Raw genomic sequence first — 13,437 nt, 5'->3', positions numbered from 1 at the left:
ATGGACTGCACGCAGCGACGCAGCTTACCACTTAGCGTTTCGTTCAATTTTAATCGATCGCACGCGTTTTCATCGCAGGTCAAATGCCAGATTTTAGCGTACTCGCCCAACTCCCGCCTTTAATTAATCGACGCGGGCGATCATCAGCTCCTTCGTCGCTGACCCCAGCGTGATTTCGAAAGTGCAATAATTTATCGAGACTATGATCCGATTCAGGGACGTTGGATTATTAGCCGCGTCAGCAAGTCCATGTCCATTTTTTACATTATTCATTCGATTAACATCTAAAAATATAATTGTATATATGTATATATTATTATTATTATTATTTAGTTAGGATTGTCGCCAAGAATATTATTAATTGAAATATTGATCAATTACAGAAAAAATAGAAGTTTCATTGACGTCAGAAATTCTTGAATTTTAATTAAATTGAATTAAAAATTTGCTTTATAATTTAATTTAATTTTTATTCTAACTCTCGACAAACATTGAGAAATTAAATTAAAGTTTAAATGCATTGAAATAAATGTTTAAACATAATATTGAATATTTTTACAATACAGGTAAAGTTAATAAAAATTTTCACCTCTATTACAATTATAATTTTAATTAATATTAAATAACAATTTTTAAGGTGCTTCCCAAACTGTTCGCGTTTTGCTAAAGATAGTAAGATAGCACTTTTCTTATACGTGTTATTAAATTATAAGAGTTACGATCTGTATTTCTTCTCGCGTTCTTTCTTAAAACTTGATCTCGTTTCTTTTTGGATGCAGGGAATGTAGCATCGCCACTGGCCGATCTACTTTCCCGGCTTAATTTATCGGCGACACGTGAGAGAGAAAAATATCTCGCATAGTACGCTACGCGATGGATATATATCGACTGCCGCGGAAATAGAAACGGATATGCAGCCGCCCTATTTTTGGGGCACGTAATCGATATCCGGGGGTGCGTTCACCGGGGCCGCGAGAGGAATTCTCGAATCGGTTCCCGTTGAGAAGTTAATCGCACTCAAAAAACAAAAGCCCGAAAAACGTGACACAACTCGTTTTTCTCTCTCCTATAGAACGACCATCGTAAAGATGAGCGATGTTGTTTTCGAGATTGGTAGGCGCGAAGCGATTTGTTGAACAGCCAGAGATACAACGTGAGAGATAATTTGACATGAGCTGGAGAAATTTCATTGATGTGAGCATGAAATACAAGGTATTTTTCATTTTCATTGAATTGAGTTATTAACTCATATGGTAGAAAATATTTTTTTAATTAATCTAAAATGTATGAGAATTTAAAATCAATATAAGATTAAACTATTCTTATAAAAATTGTATGATTACAGGTCTCTGAGTAAATTATTATTAGCAAAAAATTATTATTATTATTAAATTATTTAGTATTAAATTATTATTATTATTATTATTAAAGTATTATTTTAATCTTCTTTTACGGAAATAATTTATTATCTAGACATAATCCGTTATATAATATGATTATATAATGCACAAGTATCTCGATGTTCTTTTTAAGATATAATCTACTTGAAATCCCCTGGACAATCGGCTATTGAAATTAAGATCGGAAATTCTGAGATATACAGTCTCTATTTGAAAGCTATCGACTTTCCAGACATGAACGATACTATTTTAAAATGTTCCAGGTCACCTACCCACGAAAGTGTTAAAGCTTTCCCCGGGCAGCGCGCATGATTCCTATACAAAAATAGATTCCCGGCGTATAAACCGATTACTCCCGAGGGAAACCATTTCTCTTCCGAGAAGTAGAAGAACGTATGACATATAGAGAGAAGCCACGAATCGGATTCTTCGGGTTTTACGCACCCGATTCAAAGGAAAAGTGTTACGCATCGTGCCTAACCCCTTGAACTCCCGCAGCTTATTCGCCGATAGCTGTATCGAGGTTACTCGTTTCGCAAGAGATATTGCGTCCACCCCTGAGTGTCCCACATAGATTGAATAAGTGACAGATAAGATATATCCGATCGAATTTTAGGGAACGATCACCCCAATTCTCACTCATAAGATTATTCCTCATTTAAATTTCTTAATCATTTATCGTATAAAATGCAAAATCTAAAGCCGAAAATGAAGATAAAAAGTCAAATGCTTATAATGTCGAATCATTCTGTCATTATTAATAAAACCATCACGCTGACATTATAATCGAACGTTATAATCGAGACTTCATTAATCAGCTTAAAAATAAATTAATATTTGCATATTATATTTTTACAATATATTGAGCGATATCATATTCTTGTCTTGTATTTACTTATTACATCATCTGGTATATAAATAAAGATTAATAAAAAACTTTGTATCCACTATAATTCATATTAATACGATCTTGCCGAATATGTACAGCAATTATCGAGTGACATCACGCTCCAAAATTATTTATTACAGACGTGAATGAAGCAGTTCAGCATGACAATCGCTGATAAGAGACGGGAGCTCGAGGGTGAAGGAGGATAGGCCGTTTATGGTTGTTGCGCGATAACCCGTTATATATTCCAATCGCACGTGCCCGCTCTTCTCCTCTCGGCTCCCACGCCCTGCCACGAATTCTCGGTATATGTGTGCATGAAAGAAAAAGGGGAGGGGAAAAGGAAGGAAAAAAAATTGATTCAGAGACCCACGAATTTAATGAAGTCCGAGTGCGCGCGGATTTTATCGTTGCCAGCTGTTGGCAGGGTTACCCTATAAAATTTCTTATAGATTTATGCTACATCGACACGATAATATAATATATTTATCTTGTGGTAGAAAATAAAATGCATATGAAATGATAAAATTATAATTGCAAAATTATAATTAAATATTGAATATAAAAATTATTTAAATATTAAAATTAATTAAATATTAATTATAAAAATTATTTTAAGAAACAGGATTGTTTTTTACTTTTGCTACATATTTTCTTTCGAATTAATGAGACGAGTTCTGATACGACAATGATGAGAAATTAATCGGCGATTATCGAATCAAGCATATCATTTTTCATAACGCGGTCACTCGTGTAAGCTAAGGTCGTGTTCGTGATTGAATTACACGGTGCCCCTGGATAACATTCGGCATGATAGCGCCGAGGCCTCATTTCACAGAAGACAAGAGCAAGATCGACGGCCGATTGATAGTAATATAATAATTCCGCGATTTAGGAGAGAACGAGAGATCACTAGTTCCGAGCCGATTGAGGGGAACTCTCGCTCCGCGCAGCATCCGCCTGAAAATGAGCTTCGAGGAATTACATTATCGCGCGTTTATCGCTCGCAATGAAGCGTTCATTCGCGGCGGAGCAAATGTTTGCGGCCAGCGAAAGTACATATCAGCGAGAGAGAGTTAACGCACGTTTAACGACAAACGCATCAACTATAGGAATCCGAGATTACGCGCGAATTAAAATTACATAAATTCTTTATTATGCGATGGCAAAAAAAATAAAATAAAATTTTGCAAAAAATTATACGTGCGCGTCTCAGACGATCATGCGTCTTTTCCTTTACGGGCGATTGTAACGAATTAATTGATCGTTACGTCATACATAATTAGGATTTATTCGGACGAACGATAAATAAATCAAGTGCTAGAATTTAAGCTGACGTGATGAAACTGGAGACGGGATTCGCAGAGGCTGTCGGCACTGCAGCTGCAAAACAGCGCGCTGCAAATCATAACACGTATAATTAATTGAACCATCATTCATCGAATTGACCGAAGCCTTTCATTCATGCCTTCCAATCGGTAATCTTATGTTAGAGGGGTATCATTCACGGGATATCGCCCACACTGCCGTGCAGTGAGTTACATCTGCCAGCTGGCGTGAAGCAGAGAGATCCTCAAAGCCAGGAAATCCCATACAAACTTTCAAAAGATTCTAACCGAAAATATAACATAAAACGATGAATTGTTAATAGACAGAAATTAAGTATACTAAAAAATATACATACAAATGCATAAAACAGAAGGAATTAAAAACGATTTAGTAAAGTCCCCACGATTTCTGCTTTTTTCAATCGAAACTAAATTTATTATTTTCGAAAATAATAAATTTAAGCTAATATTAATTGCGAGTATGCAAGTTATTACGATTTATCAACCGACAGCTGTTCCTAAGTGTGTATTTATACGTCTGTTTATACTGTTATTGTTCACGATAAAGATTAATGTCGCGCAATGCGCGATGCAAATTAATGTTTGCAGTCGCCTTGAGAACATTATTCCACGCCTGCGGTTTGCGATATGTATAGACAGCCGTCTGCTCATACATATGACATCATACTCCAAAACCATTTAACATGAACATGTCAGTAGCCACTATTGACCGCTTTCCTGCTTTCGTCTTAACGCGTGGCATATGGGATGCGTCATGCGTGAAAGACCAACCACGGAAAAAGAAAACAGATTTAATTCAGTCTCAATTATGTCATGATTAATTATGCAGTTTCATTGACATTTATTAATAACGTTTAAAATAAATGAAAAAAGATTTATATAAAAAGGGACTAAGGAAATATAAGGAAATATAAATAAGGAAATATAAATAAGGAAATATAAATAAAAATTATCTATTCTATAAAATTTCATTAAAATCTTTAAAGATATTAGATTTTTATATTTTTAAAAACCAATATATTCTAAACATGATTGACAATCAAAGTTTAAATTTAGGCATGATATGGTTTATTTAATAAGAGCAATTTTAAAGCTCTTAAGTAAATGCATTTTTCATAAATATCAATGAAAAGTTTTTATTATTTCTATGGGGGAAATTAAATAGTAACGCATTAGAATAAATGCGATCACTTTCAATAATGGATTATACATGTGCGTAATAAGTGACAGCAACGTGTGATGTCATTGACAATCATCGTGCCTACATTGTCACTAAATTGACGAGACAATAATAGCTATGTCAGCCCGCTGAAGCTAATTTGTATTTTATCGTGAGGTAATCCTCTCCCTCTTCCCCTTCCTACATCCCGTTATTCTCGGTTGCAATCATGTAAACATTAACTCCGCTCGTTCGATGCGACTCTAAAAATAGCTAGAACTTTCGAGCGATTCGTATTTCGTCAAAAATAGTCCTACAAGCAAATTTTACGATTCCGAGTCGGAATCGTAAAATAACATGGAAAATACATCGTTAACATGGAAAATACTATCGTTAACTTGCAAGATTCAGGATTAATTCCGACAAGTTTTAAAAAATTAATTCATTTATATTTAATTTTTTAAATTAAATGTTATTTAAATGACAGATTGGAATACTTTTTTTTATTTTTTTTGTTTATCTCGCGTAAAAATCAATTTTTGATTATAAGAATCTAGAAATACAGCTTCTTATAGAAGTTATAATAAGTAATTAAATCAAATACTTAAAGAAAAGATAATAAAATAAATGAGGAATTGTTGGAAATTGAAGACGCAATTCTGACACTATTAATTCCAGAAGAGTTATAATTATCGACACATAATACGATCGTAAATACGAGTCTATGCAATTTTAAATGCATGCATTATTATATACGTCTGATATTAATCCATGATGTGGGCGTTACGATGATCTCAGTTTTCAGCTATTAAAGACAAACGTGTCATTGATAATTGTGAATCGTTTATCTGCTTTCTATTTCGCGCTTATCGATGAGAGTGTTTCTTTAAATAAATTAGACGTGACTGCACACACAGTACTGCATACATAAGTCTGTAATTGCAATTAACAGAAAATGATCTCCGACTTCGTTCTGCGACAAATTTTCCGCATGATTATAACTTGTGTGAAAAAATAAAAAGTAAATTAAATTTTTAATAAAGTAAAAGCTCAAATAATTATCATTGTGTGTGTCTTAACTTTGCTTGGATCATAAAAGCAAGTCAATAACAGCTGTATTACGGACTCGTAATAAATTAATTTAAAGCATGATGTCACTTGTTTGAAGTCTATGTAATTGCATTAATAATATTGCGCGCGATATAACGCATTTCAAGTAATAAATTGCTTTTCGAGCAATTTGAGCGCTATGTATTTTCAATAAAATTTTATATGCTATTATAGCTATAAAAAAAAATAAAAAATTATGCATATATATTTTTTTTCGCGAAAGAAATTAATTTATATTTAATCTAATCATATAATAATTGGCAATTTATTTCGAAAAATATATTCCTAGACTATTTTGCGATTAAATGACGTAACATTTTAATTATAAGACGCGAATGTCATCGACCGCTAATGGCTTTTCCTTTCTTTGCCATGACGCATTCCATATTATATCATCCCGCTTAGACAAGCGCATCGAGAGGTTTGCTTTCAAATACGAAACATAATTGCTGTAAAGTATCTTACTTGTCGCATTCTCATTCTATCATCACAATCTATCAGATATCATAACAAAGCGGAAGGTTAATGGAAGCGATGTGTGAATAGCGTGTTAGGTTCAATTACATGAATATTATGATGTCATTCAATGGAATGTTAAAAATGCATCATTACATAATAAAGCAAATTAAGTTGTGAATATAGGGGGAGTTCCCCTAGCGCCGGACGGCACCTAGTACTGGACATATGTCATATCTATGCGAATAAAAACGCGATTAGGTGGTTATTTCGGTGATAAGGCGGAGAGAATATAGTGATCCACGTGCAGGATGCGACACACTCCAGATTTACATACGCAAGCTAAGAGAACTGTTAATCGATGCGTTTGAAGATAAAACGTTGCATTGTATAATTTAGAAACAGGTCATACTTACGAATATTTGTTATCTACAATACGTGTTCTTGTATTATGAAGTATTTTGATAAATAGTTTTCAAATATCTATGTGCTTTTTGCATAAAGTAAACTAGTTTTTACGAATTCGTTATTTTTTAATACATTTTTTGTCCCCTGGCTCGGACAGAATATTTTGTTCTAACCTTGCCAGACACTAAAAATGTCAGTATTGCATGTCTGTGAAGAAATAAGTTTAAAAAGACGAATCGATCAAAGAATATAAAGAAAACTAGAACACTAACATCTAAACATACAAATGATGATACTACCTGTGTAGTTTGCCTAGAGAGCAATGTAAAAGATTGAATTCAATGCTCCAACTGCTAGGAATGGGCTCACGAGGCATATGCTGATATCCTTGAGTGTTCTGATAATTATATTTGTGATCATTATAAATTATTTTGAAGTTATACGGTGTTTAGGGGATCTATTTTAACCATGTCCGGTACTAGGCGCCACTTCAAGATCGTACAAAATTTTATACCAAAGTTTGACACTGATTTAAATATTATATTATAGAAAAGTTGATTATTCCGTTCATTTATTCTCATTTCTAATATTGTTAACTAATAATTAATGCAAAATATAAAAGAAATAAAATACATTTTTTTAATTTATCTACGAAAAACCCTAAGTGTCCGCTACTAGGGGAACTCCCCCTATAACTTTGCGTAAGAAACAAAAGAAAACTTTAAATTTTAGCAAAAAATATGCTCTCTGCAATACATGTGCTTTAAATTTAAAGTAATAATTATTCTCGTGTATGATAAAATTATCCTTGTAAAAAGAATAGATCTATGAAAGCCTAAAATAGAATTTCATATCTTCCGTTCGTAAGCGCGTAGGTAGAACTGTTTTACATATTTCGCGGCTGTGAAGCTTGAATGAACATATTTCGGGAAACCACGCACAGCGATATATTATATTTCGAAATATTGACGCGGTGGGTGTAAGTTTATGGTACAAGAATCAGCCACAAAAGCCTATGTATTCTCTTCTTATCGATTAAATTCACATTTCTTGCATTAATATATTTCGTTCTTTAATAACTATTCATTATATCCAATCAAATATCATAAAATAAACATCTGTAAAAAAACTTGACTTTAAAAAAAATAATACATATTAACAATATTATAAAGATTTAATTATTATTCTGAAAATTTTCGATAATAGATTTAAGTGATAAAAAATACATATCAAATATATATTAAATATTTCGCGGCTCTCTCTTTCTCTCTTTAAAAAAACATATAAATCATTTCATTATAAAATTCTTCTGATTGTTAATTTTAACTTATGAGGGACTATTTATAAAAATAGATACCTCACAAACATATAAAATATACAATATATAAATAGGATAGATATTCGACTATCTGGTGCTTGGTCATATTTCGACTGCAAAACGAGCAATTGAATGGAGCTACAGCCTCATCCCGCAATAATTATCTTTTTTGAAAGACAACAGGAAAGCTTTATCGTTATCGCAACAACTGGAGACTCTTTTCCTACAATTCTTCGCCAACCTATATATTATGTTTTGGTAAATTATTTTATCATATTCTCAATTACAAAAATATCTTTATCGCCGTTAGATATTTCTAAAGTTATGCAATTTCTTTTTTACTTTATATTAATATTATATATGGATAAAATTAGCTATCTCTCAGTTTATTTTTTTAAATTTATTTTTTTAGTTGATAAAATTGAGATATTTCTGTACATACATATATATATTTCACTACCTATTTTTTTGTTACATAAACTACCCAATACTTTACATATTGGTTTTCAATCTTTCTTTATGTTTTAATATCAATATATTGTTTTAACTTTATTTTTATGGCTCGTAAAATAAATTTAAATAATTCCATGAGCATCAGGAAGAAAAGCTTAAACAAAGCATAACAATATTGATTTTTGCTGAATAATTTAGTAATAAAAACCTACGCAAACAAATCTTTAACTGAGCTCTTACATCGTCTCGAAAATAAATAACTGTTACAAGTATAGTTTGGAGGTGTTAGATTAAGATAATATATCGTATTATTACTACATTTCCATACAAAAGTTCATTCAAAGTTTGAAAAAATACAGAACGAAAGATAGTATTGAGTAATTCGTATGGGCGTAATTCAGATGTCTCCTACATATTTATGCACACACACATATAATTATTTTTACTTGTTAAAAAAATTTTATAAATTTTATAAGAATTATTTAGTTATAGAAAATATTTGAAAAAATATAATAAACTCTAAACGTTACACAGTTTGTAAGTCTGCGTAATATTTCTTCGTGATATATTAGTTGGATTCGTCGGGAGGCGATTCAACTTTCGCTAGGAAGCGGATTCTCACGATTCTGAATGACTTTGGTATAATGGCGAGTGACCCGTCCGAGGGGATCAAAAAAGGCATAAAAATGCGATCCCTCTTCGACTACCGGGCACTGGCATTTCGCCCCTATCTTCCTCCCCCTCCCCCTTTTGTGCCGAATATTTTCTTTCATGTTTTCCGCAACGAATGCGTCCTCTGTTCGGGCGTCGAAATCGCCCACGTACTTGTCTACTGGGTGACTTTAACGATACCGTCCAAGTATGTGGCAAAAAAATCTTATCTTGTATAAATTGCATAAATTATATATAGATTAATACTAAATATTTTTTAAAAAGTAATTAATTTATTACTATATGATATAAAAATGTATTGCAGAGAGAAGAAGATTGTTCGCAGTCACAGATAAAATTTGAGTAAACTTTTATTAATTATCCTTTTATTAATTATTTAATTATCCTCTTATTGTATGTAATTGTAAATAATAAGTAATAATCATATTTATATTACCAGCGTGTAATTCAATAAAATATCAATTTCCTTGAGAAAATATTTCTCAGAAAATTCATTAATAAACTACATGTTCATTATTTTTAATTATGTATTTAATTCCTTCGTCGAAAAATAATTGCTTAAAATGCCAGCCTCGAATTTTATAGCTTGAAGGATGTTAATCACATACACGATATCACACAAATTTGCATAGCCAGAATGGAAAAGCGTTACCCTGCGGTCAGCGTGCAAGTATACATGCCTCGTCATCGATTAACCGAGATACTGTAATGTCTCGTTTTGCAACGAGATTATGTCAAATAGCCGCAATTTCAGGCTCTCGGATTACACGACGCACTCAAAGTCATGCTGATGAACGCTTTCTACGTGGGGCTCTTGCATTACTATCGGCTTCACGCCCGATTTAATCATCCGTTACACATCGCTCGATCTTCTCTCCGATCACTACACGAACCGGTTTATATATCACGAAATTTTGTACTAGTTAAATGCACGTTGTACTTCATAGGGCGGAATCACGCTGCATTCGTCATTTACCACCCACGAAGTTCCATGAAATTGATTTGTTTCGATTCGAGTCATGAATTAATTTTTCATCGAATTTTTTATAGACATATCTTTTACGTAGATAAATATTACATATATAAAAAAAATATCACATGTATAAAAAAAAAAGATTATAGCTCTATTTCATTGCAAACTATGTTCGAAAATATTGATACTATTTTTTTTGTCTCAATATATATATTATTTTCATATATTATAAAAACAAATATGCTTCTCTTATCAATATTTAATTAAAATTGCAAATTGTCAATATTGAAGCTAATATTAAAACAGATAAAAGTTAATAAAAATTTATTTTTTTATCATATGTGTAGTAAAATAATTTTTTGTAATCTATTCTGATATTTTAGCTGTATGTATTATGAGCTACACATTTCGAATCACCTTATAGGTGACACAGTGCAATTCAATAACGCCTTTAGATATGAAAAGAAATTCGAATGCCATCTTTTTCGCTCTATTAAGCACATACAATATGTATCAAGTGTGTAACGACGCATTTAGAAATAGAAAGTAACTGTCTCATCAATACTTTGTTAAGATAACAAAATGGCATACATTTTACATAACGTATACGTAATCATGTATGTATTTTTTCTAGTTTCTATTTCTTATCTTATTTTGATGAATATTTTTATATATTTACATCGTGGTGTAAAAACATACCAACGATATCGGCATTTAAAGCACTCGTCGACAATGCGTTCCCACGCATTGTTCGAAAGACTGGAATTATATTCATACATAGAGCTTATCTAAGAGCGAAAGAAGTTGTCCCAGATATGATACGATATTAGACTATTTCTCGAGCATAGTCATCCGTTAGGTTAGCAAAACACACCTACATTCGTTAACACTGAAACGGTCGAGAGTTGATTGCCAAGTAGAATAATAGTGTCCTATTTTATGAATGAAGGAAAATAACAAGAAAATCGACTTGTAGTTAGTGAAAAATTTGGTACTGAAAAACAAGGAAAAATTAATTATGTAATGTGCTTGAAAATATAAACAAAGATTTTATGATAGATATTTTGTGTGTGTTTGAGAGAGAGAGAGAGAGAGAGAGAGAGAGAGAGAGAGAGAGAGAGAGAGAGAGAGAGAGATTAATTCTTTAATTATCAAATTATATTTTCCAATTTTTTTTATGTGTAAAACAAATTTAGAAAATTCAATGTATGATGAATATAATTATATTTTAGCAAAATTTTATAAAATCTCATACATTGATATATTATGAATATATATTATAAAAAAATATAAATAATCTGTGTTAATATAATTTTAGAAAATTATTTTTTAAGCCGTTTTAGTGTTAAATCATGTAGTCATTTACTCGTTGAAAAAGAAAAGAAAATCAATTTGAAAGTAAATGAAGCAATTTTGACGTTATATCTCAAATGGCACTATATGTCACGATCTATCAAATAAATAGACCACTACAAATACCACTATAAATAAATCACAAATAAAATTTGATAAAAATAAATGTTTCTGTATAGAAATGATTTCTACAGAGATTTATCGTGTTTTCTATATGCATGATAGTGACAGCTGATTTTTGCGCTTGATTCATTTTTCGAGATGATAAAAAAGAAAACCATGGAATATAAATTAATAAAAGCTGCTGTGACTATTACTTAATAATCTGATTTATCTAAAGTATTACGTAGAATATATCTTTTAAGAAAAATAATAAGATATTAAAAAAAGAAATTAAATTTGAAGTATAATAATTTTTATCAAACTTGATGTTTAAAGGATTTTAAAGTTGTCGACTTTGATATCAGAATTCAAAATGGCGATTCCAACATGGCCGAATGAGAAATGCAGAAAATAATCGAAATCGCGATAACTATTTTGCAGAAATTAATGTATCGCACTGAAAATTAATCATTTTTCAGGAAAAGTATTTAAAATAATAAAACATATTATCTCTAAAGAAACTATTAAATTTAAAAATATTAGTTTTTGCATTAAATGTACGTCAAAAAATACGCGCATATCACGATGAAAAGGTAATTAGCAAGAGAGACGGCTATTTTCAATTGATTACGCAATCACAACCCACGATTCTCGAATTCCTGCCGGCTACGATCGCAATATCGACGGCTCCGAAAACAAATCCGAGGTAATCCGATCGAGACGTAAGAATTCGCCGCGTAAAGATTCATTACAACGATTTATACTTAATATGATGCGCACTCAATTTCCGGTTCTCCGATTCACGCGGATTTTGAACTGACATTTCTATCGTTCCCCACCATCGTCAAATCTTTCCGACGGAATCCACCTGACTCGATCGACCTTTGATCTATATCTTCCTCTAGTATTCGCGGAACACCATTAAAGCATCCCTCATTAATGCCAGGGATCATCGGATTTGTTTCGAGCGATCGGCGAAAACAAAAGGATCCGCACCACGAACATCGCCCGGCACGCGATACATCTCAAGGGTATTTCGCACTCACCACAGCCTCGGCGACCGGTATCCATGTGGCGGCGAGCACCAGTAGGGCAAGGACGCAGGTGATTCGCAGGACGAGCGGGGAGACCAGCCGCGAGATGCCGCGGTCCTCGTCGCCGATGTTTGTTGACGTTGTCGGGGCCCTGGGCCGCATCGTGTCGGCCTAGGGTCCTCCTCTACCACCTCCTCCTCCTCTCTGCCTATGTCGTCCGCGGCAACCTTGAAGTCCTGCGGACGATCCCGAGGTATTTTTGCCTCACCTAATCCGCGCTCCTGATCCCTGCGCCCGGGTGACTCTCGCGATCCCCGAGAGAGAGGCAACGTGCGGCTCAGCACACGACAGTATCCCGCGCCGCTAAGCTCGTCTTCGTCTTCGTTGTCGTCGTCGTCGTCGGCCGGCCTGTCGACGCACCGCGTGTCGAAGGGCCAGACAGACGGCCCCCGGTTGGCCCGTCCTCCTGATCGCTCGGCGCTACAGACAGACGGACACGAGGCAGGCCTGAAAGCGGCGGAGGAGGCAAACGCTCCGTCTCTCTTCCTCTCCACTTCCTCTTCCTCTCTCCGTTCCTCCCTCCTCCTCGCTCGCCCTCTTCCTCTCTCTCTGTCCCAAGTGCCTGTATCCTTGCGCGCTCGTCGGATACTCGGCGGTGGCGCGGACTCCCTGGGACAAGCGGGCCCCGCTCTGCCCCGCGACACGATCGAGTTCCGTAAAGCTCGGGCTGGCTCGGCTCGGCTTGGCTTGGCGGCTCGAAA

General features: G+C 33.8%; 1 protein-coding gene across 1 annotated transcript in view; it reads right to left on the bottom strand.

The window, feature by feature from the left end:
* Positions 1-13,161, bottom strand: part of LOC145965468 (uncharacterized) — a 50,220-nt gene extending 37,059 nt beyond the window's left edge. Inside the window, exon 1 of the mRNA XM_083089043.1 lies at positions 12,689-13,161. Coding sequence (XP_082945169.1) covers positions 12,689-12,838 — 150 coding nt within the window. The 5' untranslated portion in view covers positions 12,839-13,161. The remainder of the gene's footprint in view (positions 1-12,688) is intronic.
* Between the last annotated feature and the right edge of the window lie 276 nt (positions 13,162-13,437).

This window comes from Camponotus vicinus, unplaced genomic scaffold (genome assembly GCF_025532165.1).
Source record: "Camponotus vicinus isolate PSW18456_S1 unplaced genomic scaffold, iyCamVici1.0 SCAF_14, whole genome shotgun sequence".
Lineage (NCBI taxonomy): Eukaryota > Metazoa > Arthropoda > Insecta > Hymenoptera > Formicidae > Camponotus > Camponotus vicinus.
This window is presented reverse-complemented; position numbering and strand designations above follow the sequence as displayed.